The sequence below is a fragment of the Centropristis striata genome, chromosome 19 (genome assembly GCF_030273125.1).
Source record: "Centropristis striata isolate RG_2023a ecotype Rhode Island chromosome 19, C.striata_1.0, whole genome shotgun sequence".
In the NCBI taxonomy this organism is placed as follows: Eukaryota; Metazoa; Chordata; class Actinopteri; order Perciformes; family Serranidae; genus Centropristis; species Centropristis striata.
In genome coordinates, this window is record NC_081535.1 from 29,911,392 (window position 1) to 29,928,757 (window position 17,366).

Here is a 17,366-nt window from a genome sequence, read left to right on the forward strand (position 1 = left end):
TAGCTCAAATTTAATTATTTCCTCCACAGAGAAGGTTGTGTTTCATGTTTGTTTGGTTTTGTTTATTTTTCAGCAGGATAAAAAAAAAACTACAAGCCAGATGTCTTTAAATTAAATTATTGTTACCTATGCCGACAAGGTTACCGAATATCATCTATTTAGTTTTAAGTTTAAGTTTTAAGTTTTAAGAAGTAACAAAAAATATATTTATTGTAAAAATTGCCAAGAAAGTTGTTTTCAATGACACGATTTTCATGAAACTTGGTGGAAGAGTGAAGCACAGATCAAGGAGAAACCTGTGAAATTTTAGTGCCAATAGGAATCACTGTGTGACCCGAATTGACCATTTAAATCAACAAAATCACCAAATAACACAAAACATAATAAATCTAAATAATATATGAAATTATTAATTAAAAGCTGAGTTTAAAATATATATTTTTTAAAGTAAATACATGTAAAAATAAATAAATAAATAGGAAAATTAAATGAATTAATTAGGGAACTAATATAAAGTTTAATAAATTGTGATGGTCCCCGTCTAGTGTTGAGGTGCTGATGTGGTTGACAGTTGTTTTTCCTATGTGTCCCTGAAGGTACCATCAGCAGATTGCGGATTGGGAGCACCTGGTTCAGGCTCCTAAAAGGATAAAAACCCTGTTTCAACGCTGCTTCTCTCTCTGGGCTGCATCCCACCAGCAGCATTTTGTCTTTGTTTGGTTTCTGCTTTGTTTCCACTTTACAACATTTACACTTCATATTGCTGACACATCCACATTTACATTACTAATGTTACTGACTTACACACTTCATATTTGTACTTATTACCTCGGTTGTTTAAGTTAATTTAATAAATTCATTTAATTTCTAGACATCCTTTGTGTCCTGTTCCGTATTTGTCATAGCCTAGGAGCCGGGTTATGACAAAACAAAGAAGCAAACTATAACAGAAATATAAATATTTGTCAATTTTTGATAATAAATAAATAAGTAGCCCAGAAACTTTGCAGGTTTGATTTAAAACATTTGTAAATGGAAATTTGTGAATGGAATCTGGTGGCTTTGAGATCACTTTTTGGCTTCGAGATAACTTTGACACCTAAAATCAGTTTAGCTGCTGCCCCTTTAAAAACAGCCAGCATCAAACCTCAGGTAGTATTTAAGCCCCTCCCCCCGGAGGAGTAAAGCCTGAGAGAAACGGCTGAGCTCAGATACTCACACGCTGGCGTGGGGCTTCTTCTTGGAGAAGTCGCAGGCCAGGCCGAGGTCGGAGATACGAACATGACCGTGCTCATCCAACAGGATATTAGCTGGCTGCAGGGAGAGAGAAAGAGAGAGGGGAGATATTGATGGAGAGTTTGAGAGATAACATCATAAGCATAGGAAACAATGTTAGAGACCTCACTAATTCACAACTTAAGTTCCAATTTCCGCTCACCAGGAGAAATTTCAGCGTGGACACGGACAATAAAAGAAAAGCCTCCTGTCCTGGTTATCCTCTCGGCTGTTTGGCAAAAAGCGTGACTCACTCACTCTCCTTGTCTTCCCCCTCCAACACTCAGCCTCACACTATCATCTGCATTGTTCTGCACTGTTTATTGAAGCCCTAAAACTGTTCCCTGACTTCCAGCAAAATATATCTGTTATTATGGCAACCAGTCCAAACAGGAGGAGCGGAGGAGAAACAGAGGCAGCAGAGAGTCTGAATCTGTGTCTGTCCTCTCTTTATTCTGCTCCACAACTCTCTACGAAATAATCAGAATAATTAGTCATTCATTTTGTCTTTTTTTGGTAATTGTATGTCTTTTTTTTGGCAATTTAATGTCTCTTTTTGGTAAATTTGGGTCTTCTTTTGGTCATTTACGTCTTTTTTTTTGTCATTTTACGTCCTGAGGTTGGTATTTTTTTGTCTCTTTTTGTAATTTTATGTCTTTTTTGGGCAATTTATGTCCTCTTTTGTCTGAATCTGTGTCTGTCCTCTCTTTATTCTGTTCCACAACTCTCTACGAAATAATCTGAATAATTAATCATTCATTTTGTCTTTTTTGGCAATTTAATGTCTCTTTTTGGTAAATTTGGGTCTTCTTTTGGTCATCTACATCTTTTTTTTTTGTCATTTTACGTCCTGAGGTTGGTATTTTTGTGTCTCTTTTGGTAATTTTATGTCTTTTTTGGGCAATTTATGTCCTCTTTTGTCTGAATCTGTGTCTGTCCTCTTTTTATTCTCTTCTACAACTCTTAGAAATAATCAGAATAACTAAACTTTCTCATAAAGCCTGGGGAATATGTGATCGCTTAAAGGATTTAAGGATAAGACAGATATTATTCAAGTTTCTTATTATCAACAAATCCCATAAAAAGAGGAAAAACAACATTTTTTTTTAACTCATTCTGACTTCCTGTCTGTGGCTCACAGCTTGTTGGTTTCTACTGAATGACACTTTAAAAATCCAAACTTTCTAAATGATTTTACTGCCTCTATCACATTTCCAATATTGGGATTGAACCAGGAGAGTTTTGCTTGACTTGTGGCTCGGGATGCAACAAAAATACATATATAATTATGTTTTTATTAATATTTAAATAAATAACAGCGCTGAATTAATATTTGATTGATAGTATTTATTTAGTATTTTTCATATTTTGTGACACTTGTGGGCAATTGGAAAAGTGTTTATACATAAATTCAATTTTATTACAATTTTAAAAAAAACATTTTAGAGAGAAATTAAACTTTTTTTCTGATTTCTGTCATTCAAACTTTTAATCTCACGTGTCACGTGACAAATATTCACTTAAAATCTGTTTACACAGAGCGGAGAGGAGAGGACAGGAGAGGCTGTTTACACGGAGCAGAGAGGAGAGGACAGTAGAGGACTCTACAGCAATGTCTTTTTTTATATTTTTACGTCTTTTTCTGTATTCTACATTTTTTCTGGGTAATTTTGTGTCTTTTTTGATAATTTTCAGGGTTTTTTTTGGTTGTTTTGTGTCTTCTTTTGGTAATTCTTACTGTTTTTACAACATTCGTGACACTTGTGTTTATTTATAAATTCCATTTTATTTCAATTAAAAAAAAAAAAACTTATCAGAGGAATTCAACTGTTTTTCTGATTTCTGTCATTTTCTGACTGTGTTATTCTGATTGTGTGGATTCCATAGAGCTGCAGGACTTATATATTATATTGTAGAGAAAAACTAGGCCACAGTGAGTAAAATGTGAGCAAAAAACCCCTGAAACAGCTCGTTGGGATTCAGACAGTGTCCAGATTTCATGAAAGTCATGGTTCCATACATCAATTATTGATATCAACATTATAATTTTGTCTCTTTTGGTAATTTTATGTATATTTTTTTTGTCAATTTATGTCCTTTTTTTGTCAGTTTATGTTTTGTTTGTTATTGTATGTATTTTTTGGGTAATTTTGTGTCTTTTTTGGGTAATTTCTTTTTTTTTTTTTGTCATTTTACATCGTTACGTAGGTATTTTTGTGTCTCTTTTTGGTCATTTTGTGACATTTTCTGGACATAGACATGTTTGAATATCATTCCCATATCTAGCCATGATTGTGCTGATTCCATAAAGCTGCAGCATTTATATATTTATAGAGATTTTATATGTATATTGTAGTGAAAAAGGAGGACAAAGTGAGTAAAATGTGAGCAAAATACGCCCTGAAACTGCCTGTTGGGGATCAGAGGGTTGAGACATTTAAAGGCTGAGGATCCACATAAAATCGGGTCCCAAGACTGTGTGGGGGGACAGAGTGGAGTCTGGGGAGTCTACCTTGAGGTCCCTGTAGACGACGAAGCGGTTGTGCATGTGCTCCAGCCCCAGGATGATCTCAGCTGCGTAGAAACGCATCTCCTTCTCGCTGAACACGCCGTGCTGAGATAGGTGGTAGTGCAGGTCGCCTCCTAAAACACACACACACACACACACACACACACACACACACACACACACACACACACACACACACACACACACGAGAGTGCGTCAGTATGACCTCATAATAGCTCATGCTTCAGTCAATATCGATCAATACATTGTGGTAATCCTCTGGGGGAGAAAATGAGTCTCCATGGGAGGCCTCCTATGACTGTCTTCACATGTATTGACGGGTTTTATTTATAGAAGCTGAGCTGCAGCTTCTGTATCCTGATGACTGTGTTTCCTCTGAAAGGTGACTCAGGGCTTTGATGGTGAGACCGGCTGCCTCTGATGAAGCTCGGAAACTGGCCGCGCGCCGACAAAAGCCCGGAGAGGAAACGGCGAGGTGTGAGGAGCGCTGGCAGATGTGAGGCGTGAGGTAAACACTCGCAGCTCGTCATCACTGAGGGCACAATCCCATCAACTCCTGATTGACCCGAGCGGCTGAGTAATCCAATCTGTCTCACGCTGACAGGAGTTTAATCTGGACAGGTGTAGGTGTGTGTGTGTGTGTGTGTGTGTGTGTGTACCGTTCATGAGGTCCAGGATGAAGCAGAGCTTGTCGGGGGTGTGGAAGGCGTACGTCATGCACACGATGAACGGGCAGTCCTGCAGAGAGGCGGAGAGGAGGGTCACAGATCACAAACTGTCTGGCTGTTAAAGTTCTTATGCAACAAAGTAGAAATACTACGTTACAAGTTAAGGTCCAGTACAGATGTATGGGTTTTTTTGTAGATTCTTGCAGTAATTGTGCAGTAAAATGTCTCTGATTATAAGTGATTTTAACCCAGGGGTGTCAAACTCAAATACACAGTGGGCCAAAATTTTAAACTTGGACAAAGTCGCGGGCCAACATTGATATTTAATGAAAAAATTGACCTAAACAAGTTCAAACGAAATGGAACAATCAAAGCTTGATATAACTTAATATTGCAAACATTCAAAATCGAATATTAAATAAAAACAAACAAACACATCAATGGCATTCATTTCTTAAATAAAATTTAAATAAAAATCGTATGTCCCTTTATTTTATATGCGGCCTTCTTTAAATTTAAATTTAACAGTAATCTTTGTCCACAGGCTAAAAATAAATGTAAGAATAAAATAACAATAATAAACCAAATGACTAATAAGAATATCCTTCAATGAATGTGCAACCATTCAAGCCCATGCCTTGGACTAGCAAGAAAAAGTGCATAAAGACAACTTTAATTGTTGCTCAGTTTGCTACACACTGATCTACTGTGTTCAAGCCAAAACACGAGCAGAGCATTCTGGGATTTGTAGTATTATATTTTGGCATTTCCTCGCGGGCCAAATATAATTATACTGCTTTAACCCATAAGAACCCAGACCTATTTATCCTTGAAGGAAAATGATGGGGGATATACCACAGACCAAGTGGACCACATAGAACACATTTATGATGTTTTAAAAAAAAATATTACCACTAAATGTCAAAGATCTGAGATGTGACAAACACGTTACATTGGGCGTTTAATGGAATTTATGTTTATGATATTTCTTATTTTAAAATAAATAAACTATGTGTTGAATTTGACAAGATAAATGTACAAAAACGTTTTAAATCTGATTAATTTAAGTCAAATAAATGTCACGAAGTAGAAGTAGTCAGTCTGAGATGTAGTGAAGTAACTGTAGTTACGTAGTTGAAGTTGTAGTTGACGTAAGTGCAGTTTTTGAGTAAATCTACTTGGTAACTTTCCACGATACAAAGCATAACGACCAAAAAGAATAACAACTTTTAGTGATGAATAATATAAATGAAACACAGTGAACTCTTTCTATGTCTGATTCATATCCAGTTGATGTAGTAATGTGTATTTCAGACGTATATGGTCCTTCAGTGTGACGTCAGTAGATTGTAATGTTTTTAAAATATTTTCACTGTAAACACATAAACGTTACATTGGGCATTCATGGAATTTATGTTTATGATATTTCTTATTTTAAAACAAATAAACTACGTGTTGAATTTGACAAGATAAATGTAAAAAAAACGTTTTAAATCTGATTCATTTAAGTCAAATAAATGTCATGAAGTAGAAGTCTGAGATGTAGTGAAGTAACTGTAGTTACGTAGTTGAAGTTGTAGTTGACGCAAGTGCAGTTTTTGAGTAAATCTACTTAGTAACTTTCCACGATACAAAGCATAACGACCAAAAAGAAAATGAATAAGTAATAAATGAAACACAGTGAACTCTTTCTATGTCTGATTCATATCCAGTTGATGTAGTAATGTGTATTTCAGACGTATATGGTCCTTCAGTGTGACGTCAGTAGATTGTAATGTTTTTAAAATATTTTCACTGTAAACACGTCATAAATTACCTGACAAGTGCTGGGTGAAAATGTTTATTACCATCTGATCTCCACGTTAGAGCGGCTTCATGTGACGCAGCGTGTTTTAAAGTGTTCACTGATTCACCCAGCTGCTGCTGCTGGCGGCGGCGGGATAACTCACCCCTGTGCTGACTAACGACAGCATGATTCTCTCGTTGAGCGCGAGAGTCTCCCCCTGCTTCATCTTGATCCTCTTCTTGTCCAAACACTTCATGGCGTACCTGACATTCAGACAACAAACGGCGCAGATGAACACATCAGCAGTCACAGCGTGAGTCTGTCCTTTAACAAGCCTTTCATTCTCCCTCCTTACATCTTCCCCGTGTCGGCCTTCCTGCAGCCGTACACCTCGCCGAAGCCGCCCCTGCCGATGATCCGATGCACGCTGAAGTCGTTCATGGTCAGCTGGGGAAGGAAAGAGAAAGAGGAGAGAGTTTAACAGCAGTGAAACGTAGATTTTAGAGAGTTTCAGACTCAAACCTGCTGGAATAAAGTCTGCTGTAAAAGCTGAATTAATCTCAAGGTCCCCATACTAGTTTTTTTTCTCCACACTGTGAGGTTTTCATCAGGTTTTGGTTGGGGGAAAGCAAGTAAGTAGATTTTTTTGCATCTGCTGAATGTGTCAGTCACTCATATTCATGGTAACTTTGGAGGAGAGAAGCAATAAAATCAAATAAAAAAGTATAAAGTTAATTAAATGTACCAAGCATAATATTACAAATAAATACAGGCATTAATAAACTGATAAAATGCAATATAAATTACTATTGCTATTTTAATTTGCTTTACTAGTTACTTTATATTTAATGGTATTTTTAAATGCACATATTTATGAATTTTATTTATTAAATTTTGTCGTTCATGGTCAGCTGAGGAAGGAAAGAGAAAGAGGAGAGAGTTTAACAGCAGTGAAAGGTAGATTTTAGAGAGTTTCAGACTCAAACCTGCTGGAATAAAGTCTGCTGTAAAAGCTGAATTAATGTCAAGGTCCCCTGACTAGTTTTTTTCTCTTTTTGTTCAACCACACTGTGAGGTTTTCATCAGTTTGGGTTCAGATTTTTTTGCATCTGCTAAATGTGTCAGTCACTCATATTCATGGTAACTTTGGAGGAGAGAAGCTATAAAATCAAATAAAAAAGTATAAAGTTAATTGAATGTACCAAGCATAATATTACAGGCATTAATAAACTGATAAAATGCAATATAAATTACTTTTGCTGTTTTAATTTGCTTATTTATCTATTTACTTTTGTATTAATTCCCCTATTTATTTATTTACTTACTTTAATATTTACTTTATATTTAATGGTATTTTTAAATGCACATATTTATGAATTTTATTTATTAAATTTTGCCGATGATCTGATGCACGCTGAAGTCGTTCATGGTCAGCTGAGGAAGAAAAGAGGAGGAGGAGAGAGTTTAACAGCAGTGAAACATAGATTTTAGAGAGTTTCAGACTCAAACCTGCTGGAATAAAGTCTGCTGTAAAAGCTGAATTCATCTCAAGGTCCCCTGACTAGTTTTTTTCTCTTTTTGTTCAACCACACTGTGAGGTTTTCACCAGGTTTGGGGGGAAAAAGCAAGAAAGTAGATTTTTTTGCATCTGCTGAATGTGTCAGTCACTCATATTCATGGTAACTTTGGAGGAGAGAAGCTATAAAATCAAATAAAAAAGTATAAAGTTAATTAAATGTACCAAGCATAATATTACAAATAAATACAGGCATTAATACATTGATAAAATGCAATATAAATTACTATTGCTATTTTAATTTGCTTATTTATCTATTTACTTTTGTATGAATTCCCCTATTTACTTATTTACTTCATATTTAATGGTATTTTTAAATGCACATATTTATGAATATTTTTTATTAAATTTTGCAGATTATCTGATGCAAGCTGAAGTCGTTCATGGTCAGCTGAGGAAGGAAAGAGAAAGAGGAGAGAGTTTAACAGCAGTGAAACGTAGATTTTTAGAGAGTTTCAGACTCAAACCTGCTGGAGTAAAGTCTGCTGTAAAAGCTGAATTCATCTCAAGGTCCACTGACGAGCTATTTTTCTCTTTTCTTTGTGTGGTTTTCATCAGTTTTGGGGGGAGGAAAGCAAGTAAGTTGACCTTAAATAATAATTTTTTAAAAAATCATAAAATCAGTAGCATCCCGTAATCATGGTAACTACGCAGGATGGAAGCTATAAAATAAAAAAAAGAAAGAAAAAAGGAAAATGACCCGAGTGTGGATAAGGGTTAAGGATAATTAATTAATTAACTGATGAAAAGCAACAAAAATTAGCATTGCAAGTTTATTATTTATTTACTTTTGTTTTAATTTGCCTACTTTTTACTTTGCTATTTAATTTTCCCTTTTATTTATAATGGCAATTTTTTAAACTATGCATTTATATTTATTTATTTAAAGATTTTTTTATTCATTTATTTTTTAATGCACATATTTATGAATTTTTATTTTTTTGAAAATCGTAAAAAAATTTGTTATTTTCCTTTCCCCCCTATTATTCCCATTAACAAAAAGTTTGAATGACAGCCCATTAATTTGCGAATAGAAGATATGCATGACTAAAACAATAGAGAATTAAATAGTTTACAAATAGTAATGACGAAAAAAAATAATACAGAAATAAATAAATATATACATACAAAAAATAAAGAATGCAGAAATAAAATTAACACAATAAACACAAAATAAAAACTAAGTAGCAATTAAAACAGATACTTTTTGTCGCATTAAATCAGTAAGGAATGCATACATTTTATCTCTAATGTTATTTTTCAGACATGTATATATCAATTAATTAATATTTATTTATTATCAATTTTGTTATCTCATACCCTCCACAGTAACTGCATATTTTCATCACATTTTATACACATTTAAGACCTTAAATTATCAGTTTATCATCTGAGATACGATCCAAAGCTCAACAGCAGCCACTGAACAGACCTGGCACAGTTTATCATCATTTAAGACATTTAAAAGACATTTTAAAGTCCAGCAGCAGCTTCAACTGTTGCAATCACCTTTCCTTCACTCTTGTGACACCAAATCACAGAAAGGAAACACATTATGTGCAGCGTGACTCGCTGTCAGTCAGCAGATTTAATCCTGATGATGCAGCGTGAGTCACTGTAGCTGTCCAAGAATGATTACCTGTCACGACATATGTTGTTGTTGTTGTTGTGTAATGTTTACACCTCCTGGTTCATTTGTAGTAAGTCAGTGTGAACATGAAATGCACTGGTACTAATATCAAATAGTAATTTTTTCTCCCCTTATAAATCATAGAAAAAGGCACCCCTTATAATGCAGAACTTGCCTGAAAATGATGATGTTTTTAACTTTTCTTCAGTATCAAAGTAATCCAGTGATATTTGTCTGTATATGCATGTTTACATTGCAAACAGGAGCTGCTAACAGATAATTCTGCATATTTTTAACGGTGACAAATTGCAAATGAAGGCAGTAGAGCAGCAGTACACAATTAGAGCCAGAATGACTTTTAAGAGACAGAATCAACAAGTTTCAAGGATTCAAAGATTTCTTTGTTTCTAATAAATGTCCATAAAATGACTTAAAAATCATACAAAAAAAGGCACTCCCTATATTACAGAAGTTGCCTGAGAATCTTCATGTTTTTGACTATTCTCCAGTATCAAAGTAATCCAGTGATATTTGCCTGTGCATACATGTTTACACTGCAAACAGGAGCTGCTGATAGATAATTCTGCAAACTTTTAATGGAGAATATTTGCAACTATAGGCACAAAAAAGTCTGTGGCTGTCATTTTAAAGCAGCACTCCAACAATTTAGAGCCTCCGTGACTCCTGAGGGACAGATTCAACAAGATCCAAGGATTCAAAGATGTCTTTGTTGCTAATAAATGTCCATAAATCCACATAGAAATCATACAAAAAAGGCACTCCCTATATTACAGAAGTTGCCTGAGAATCTTCATGTTTTTGACTATTCTCCAGTATCAAAGTAATCCAGTGATATTTGTCTGTACATGAATGTTTACACTGCAAACAGGAGCTGCTGATAGATAGTTCTGCAAACTTTTAATGTTGATAATATGCAAATGTAGGCTTAAAATCCTTCAGTACTTCAACACTATAGAGCCTAAAGGACCGAGGGACAGATTCAACAAGTTTCAAGGATTCAAAGATGTCTTTGTTGCAAATAAATGTCCATAAAATCACCTAGAAATCATTAAAAAAGGTGCTCTCTATATTACAGAAGGCGCCTGAGAATGTTCATATTGTTAAGTTTTCTCCAGTACCAAAGTATTCCAGTGATATGTGCCTGTACATGCATGTTTACACTGCAAAAGGAGCTGCTGATAGATCTGCAAACTTTAAATGGAGAAAATGTTCAACAATAGGCTTAAAAGTCTGTGGCTGTCATTTTAAAGCAGCACTCCAACAATTTAGAGCCTCCATGACTCCTGAGGGACAGATTCAACAAGATCCAAGGATTCAAAGATGTCTTTGTTGCTAATAAATGTCCATAAATCCACTACAAAAAAAAAGCACTCCCTATATTACAGAAGTTGCCTGAGAATCTTCAAGTTTTCAATTTTACTCCAGTATCAAAGTAATCCAGTGATATTTGTCTGTACATGAATGTTTACACTGCAAGCTGGAGCTGCTGATAGATAATTCTGCACAGTTTTAATAGAGACAATATGCTTAAAAGTCGCTGGTTGTCACTTTAAAGCAGCAATTCAACAATTTAGGGCCATCATGGACTTTTGATAGATTCAACAAGATTCAACAGTGCATTTGTCACAAATTAAGGCAATAAACCCATTTAGAAATCCTAGAAAAAGGTGCATCCTACATTACAGAACCTGCCTGATAATCATCACATGTTTAACTATTCTCCAGTATCAAAGTAATCCCGTGATAGTTCACTGTACATCTATGTTTACACTGCAAACAAAATATGATAAAGGTGGTAATATGCAAATAGAGGCTTAAAGTCCCTGCCTGTCACTATAAAGCAGCGATTCAACACTTTAGAGCCCGAAGGACTCTTGAGAGACAAATTCAACAAGTTTCAGGGATTCAAAGGTTCGTTTGTTGCAAAGTAACGTCCATGAAACCACTTAGAAAACAGAAAAAAAAGTTGCTCCTTATAACTGTGGAAGTTGCCTTGAGAGTAATCAAGTTTCCGTCGGTATTTAATTGATCCAGTGATAGTTGTCTGTACGTCTGTAAGTACACTGCAAACAGGAGCTGCTGACAGATAATTCTGCAAACTTTTAATGGAGACAATTTGCAAATAACGGCTTGAAGGTCTTCGTCTGTCAGTTTAAAGCAACACTCCAACTACTCATTATTGTACTTTCATAAAGACAGAGGAGACAGAGTCTAGATTTAAGGGTTCAAAGGTTCATTTGTGGCAAACTGACGTCCGTAAAACCGCTCAGAAATCACAGAAGAAGACTTCTTCTTCTTCTTCTAACTGGAGAACATGCTGAAGAATATCACATTTTCTTCAGTATCAAAATAATCCAGTGATATTTGTCTGTACATCCATGAGTAGACTGCAAACAGGAGCTGCTAACAGACAATTCTGCACACTTTACAGTGGAAAACGTGCAAATATAGGCTTTAATTCCCTGCCAGTAAACTTAAAGCAGCCCCCAAACTATGCATTATTGCACTAAGAGCTGCAGAGACAGATTCAACAACATTCAATGGTTCAAAGGTTAATTTGTCGCAAAATAACGTCCATAAAACTGTTCAGAAATCATAAAAAAAAGACTCCTTAAAGCTGCAGAATGTGCCTAAAAATTACGATGTTTTGAAGTTTTCTTCAGTATCACAGTTAACCAGTGATATTTGTCTGTACATGCATGTTTACACTGCAAACAGGAGCTGCTTACAGATAATTCTGCATACTTTTAATGTGGATAATATGCAAATATAGGCTTTAAGTCCCTGCCTGTAAACTTAAAGCAGCACTCAAACTATGTATTAATGTACTAAGGGCTGCAGAGACAGATTCAACAAGATTCAAGGGTTTAAAGGTTAATTTGTTGCAAATTAACGTCCATAAAACTGCTCGGAGATCATAGAAAAAGACTCCTCACAGCTGCAGAACGTGCCTAAAAATGATGATGTTTTCAAGTTTTCTTCTGTATCAAAATAATCCAGTGATATTTGCCTGTATATCCATGAGTGGACTGCAAACAGGATATGATAACAGATCATTCTGCATGCTTTTAATGGAGCCACATTTCAAAGTAAAATACAAATGGCTCAGGTTGTGGTCAGCAGTGTGGCTTCCTGTTTACGTCGGTAAAAGCATTCAGAGAATTATAGAGTGAACTGTAGCATGATTATCCCCCAAATAGAAGTGAGACGAAGAATCATAATAACAGGAGTTACAAAACAATTAATGAGCGTTTTTTATATTGAACATCATAAAGGTTAATGATGTGCATACAGAGAAGTGTCCCACAGGGTCCACAGTGCATCCACACGCTTCTCTCGCTCCCATTTCAGTTCTTTAAAATAATTCATTAAAATATGCAATGGTTTAGATCAGTGTATATGATGGAATAGTGGCATTAGAATGTGTCAGAGGCACCAAATTTGGGCACGCCCCCGGACCCCTCTAGCTCAGGGGTGTCAAACTCTGGCCCGCGGGCCAAATTTGGCCCGCAGTGTAATTTTATTTGGCCCGCGAGGCAATACCAAATTATTATATAATTATTGTACTATAAAAGATGACCCGCCGGTATTATACGGCGCATTTACCGCTAATACTACAAATCCCACAATGCCCTGCTGTTGTTTTGGCGCATCAATCAGGACAGGACCCAGAAACGCGCTCCTCTGTGTCGTCATAGCAACCTCAAGCTAGAGCCGTCTCCGAGCTACCCCTTCCCAAAAATTCCCGAAAAGAAAAGGCAGAATTTGCTAACCTGTTGAAAAAGTTTATTTTGATATTTAAATCAGAAGGATGCAAATAGAAAAGAGGCACACGATTTTTATTTAATTATTAATTAATGACATTGATGTGCTTTTTATTTAAAATTTGATTTGCATGTCTGCACTATTTAGTTATATATTGTATGTTTATAAGCATTGCTGGTTCCATATTCAATGTTAAAGCAAAACATGTTTGGTATATATTAAAAGGTTTATTTGTTCAATGTTGGCCCGCGATTTTATTCAAGTTTTAAATTTTGGCCCATTGTGTATTTGAGTTTGACACCCCTGATCTAGATTGTTGTAGTAACTCAGCAACAACACATTAAAGTGTAAAATGTGTCAGCTCTTTCCCTCTCAGATTCTGTCCAACAGATGATTTGTTTACATGAAGCTCAGAGTGAAGAAAGCAGCTGAAACACTGAGAGATTCCAACATTCTGCAGAGGTGGAAGAGACGTAGAAACCTCTGAACTAAACTACAGGTGTAAAATGTTTAGAGGTTGTACTCACGTGGATGTTGAGCTCCACGTTCTTCCACTGGCAGAAACGAGTAAATTTGTCACTGAGGGGGAAAAGGAGAAAAACACGTCGAGGGTAAAAAATGTGAACTTTCTGTTTGAGGTGAACAAATGATGAAACTACTCCCTCCTCCTCCGTCTGTCTCACCTCTCTATGAACTTCTGGAAGATCTTCCCTCTCAAGCTGTCGCAGATCTCCACTATGTATGGCTGCAGGGGCACAGAAACACGTTTCTATCAGAAATTATGCCACATAAATTCTTTGCAAAAGCATAGATACTCTGTGCATTGTTGTGACAACTGAAATGGACTTCTGTTAATTCACTGAACGTTCATGTTTGAAGGAAATACTGACACGTTTACGCAATATCTGTGAGGGAAGATTTAGTCACTGGGAATGATTTTGCATCCAGAATAAGAGCCGTGTTGTTGTCCGAGAGAGGAAGTTGTTGATTAGATTTACTGAGCTGAGAGAAAACAACCCTCTGTCTTTAAATTGTGTTTTTTTCTGGGTGACCTTTTGCCAATTTATTTATGCTTCTCGCTAAATGTATAATTAGCAACAGCATGAATCTGAGAGTTTAAAAATAGTGTCGACAGTGTTGGACAACACAAGTACAAGCAGCAGATTCTTTTCATTTTCCTTAATCAGGAAATGAGAATCTTTCATTAACCAGTATCATTTTTCACAGCATATTAACAGTCAAAAACATCACAAAACCAAGATATTTTTAGACAACTCTAGCTTATAAACACTGAGAAACACTGTGATCAGCTGCTCTGATGAATAACTGACGCAAACGTAAGACATCATGACACAATTTTATATCTCATAAGGATAACATTTAATAATGTTTTCTGCACTGTAAAAAAAAAAAAAAAAAAAAACTTTGCTTCAGATAACAGTAAACAACAGTAAGTTATTTTACAACAACTAACATTTATTTTTATTTATTTATTATTATTTACTATATTAATTTACAGATTTCAATTTCACTTTCCGGTTAATATTTGTAATAAAAATAATTTACATTTTTTATGGTACTATTTTTTATCTACTTGGTAGAATTAATCTAATTTAATTTTAATTTATCTTACAGATAATTTCTATAACGATACAGATCATTTACATTCAATGTCTGTATTAATATATATATATATATATATATATATATATATATATATATGTGTGTGGAATAAATAAAGTTATTTGTTATTATTTGATAAGTGTTTTTCTTTTTTTTTTTTTTTCTTAACAATTTATTTTTAAATTAAATTGAAAGTTTTACTGTAAAAAAAACTTAAAAGTTTCCTTATTTTTTAAATTCAGCAATATGATGTGTATTTTTGCTATTTTTTTTTTACATAGAATTGACTGTCATTTAACATTCAAAACCTTTAAGTAATACTGTGTTTAAAAAAAGTGAGGAAAAACAGCTATAGTGTCCCATTATATTAATTTACAGATTTCAGCTTTAATTTTATGGTTAATATATGTAATCAAAGTTTTTTCATTTGCACTGTATGCAGAAAAAAAAGCACAAGAAAAATGCTGTAAAATAATACAGGAAATTGTATGTATTTTTTTTATAGTGTGATGTTTGTGCTGCACGAATACACTGTCAAAAATGATTAAAATGAATGAAAGTTGGTGCTCTGAGTTAAGATGGGACTATAATTTACTAAACTAACATCATTTTGTATACAAGAAGACACGACACTAACGATTGAGACCATAAACTCATTATGAGAATGTTTACTGAGATCACAAATCAGGTCAGAAGTAGGCTCTTTTTCTCATAGACTTCTATACAATCTGTCTTCTTTCTGCAGCCAGTGGAGTCGCCCCCTGCTGGACGTTAGACAGAATGCAAGCAGCTTCACTCTTCACACCCGGAGTCTGCATCCACTTGTGGTCGGTGGTTCTAAATCTATTAATTTCTGTCATTATTTAACAAATATTGACTGACGGCACAAAGTTTAACCACGTTTTGTTTTCACACGGCCCCGCCCTGACACAGACATTTTGAGAAAGGTCAGAAACTGCAGCGTACTGTAAAAAAAAGGCTTGCAAAGGTTACTCTGTGTGTGTGTGTGTGTGTGTGTGTGTGTGTGTGTGTGTGTGTGTGTGTGTGTGTGTGTGTGTGTGTGTGTGTGTGTGTGTGTGTGTGTGTGTGAGTGTGTGTGTGTGTTTGTGTGTGTTTGTGCATAATTTACACCCTCTGATGTGTTGAGGGTGTGAAGTATAAAAATAAGGGAAGCCTCCAATATTTAATTAGTCACTGTCGGCCATCACAGTGCACAGCATAAATCATTTACTGAGCAGAGATTTCACTTTGTGCTGTTTTTATTGCGTTATTCTTGCTCTGTTTCATCTTATTCTGTTTTATTTTGATTTGATCTGATTTATTTGACACAGCAGGAAAAGCACAGGTGTGAGAAACAAGAAACACAAATGACAATAATCATATTTTTCAGACTTTCTGTTCAATGAGAAGGAAAGAAACGTTGATGTTTTACCTGGAAGAGAGTCGGGGGAACCTGTTTCTTTGCTAAGTGACTCTGCACATGGTCCACTGCTTTCTTAGAAAAAGGCTGAAACAAAGAGGAGGAAATAAAAGGAGAGCTCGTTAAAAACAGATGCAGCTTTACCAGTTTTTCACTTCTGTTTTTTTTCTTTGTGTGAGGATGTGAGTCCCCCTCGTGTAACATGACCGGGACACTGCCACCAACAATATCTGTTTGTCTGAATGCATGCATGCGTGTGTGTGTGTGTGTGTGTGTGTGTGTGTGTGTGTGTGGGCGTGTGTTTAATAACTTCCTCCCTTCAGACAGCAGACCGCACTAACTTTGCTCTCTGTGCATCCCTGAGTGTTGCTCTGTGGTCGGCTGTTTGTGGTGAAAATGGACAAACTTGTTTCAGTTTAAAGATTTCCCATCAGCTTTCAGAGTTTAACCTCTTACACTCCATGCCTCCTTTCTACTGTACTTCTAGTTAGGGCTGTAGTGGATGTTTAGGGGGAGACAGCAGGTCAACAGTAGAAGTGGTGAACATCATGTGAAAGCTGAGAAGTTAAAGATTAATCTGAGATTCTCAGCACCGTGAGTCAACATGTTGTGACTGTGAACATTTCCATGCTTCATTTTTGTCTCATAAGTTAATGCGGCCTCTGAAAGATGTGTGAGAAAGCCGTCGTCCTCAGAGAACTGAAGAGGTTAAAGAGTAACGTAATACTAAATCCACCAGTTATTTTATTATAGTACTAACTGATTCTGGTAGGAATTGACTTTCTTGACAATATCCAGTGATTCTGTCACTTCAGATGTGGACACACAGAGACTGGAAGCACTACAGAAGCAGAGCCTTCTGCTCTCTGTCTCTGTCTGTCTCTGAGTCTCTGTGTGTCCATTTTTCCATATGTGTCACTGTATGTCTCTCTGTGTCTCTGTGTGTCTCTCTGTGTCCCTGTTAATCTCTGTGAGTCCTTGTGTGTTTCTGTGTCTCTGTGTGTCTCTGTGTGTCCATATGTGTCTCTGTGTGTCTCTGTGTATCCATCTAAGTCTCTGTGTGTCTCTGTGT

The 17,366-nt window shown here is 35.7% G+C and overlaps 1 protein-coding gene across 1 annotated transcript in view; it reads right to left on the minus strand.

The window, feature by feature from the left end:
* grk3 (G protein-coupled receptor kinase 3) overlaps positions 1–17,366 on the minus strand; it is a 94,409-nt gene that overhangs the window by 30,791 nt on the left and 46,252 nt on the right. The window contains exons 5-12 of the mRNA XM_059357630.1: positions 16,307–16,381; positions 13,935–13,996; positions 13,779–13,830; positions 6,615–6,706; positions 6,423–6,522; positions 4,465–4,543; positions 3,788–3,918; positions 1,220–1,314 (exon numbers count right to left, since the gene is read on the minus strand). Coding sequence (XP_059213613.1) covers positions 1,220–1,314; positions 3,788–3,918; positions 4,465–4,543; positions 6,423–6,522; positions 6,615–6,706; positions 13,779–13,830; positions 13,935–13,996; positions 16,307–16,381 — 686 coding nt within the window. The remainder of the gene's footprint in view (positions 1–1,219; positions 1,315–3,787; positions 3,919–4,464; positions 4,544–6,422; positions 6,523–6,614; positions 6,707–13,778; positions 13,831–13,934; positions 13,997–16,306; positions 16,382–17,366) is intronic.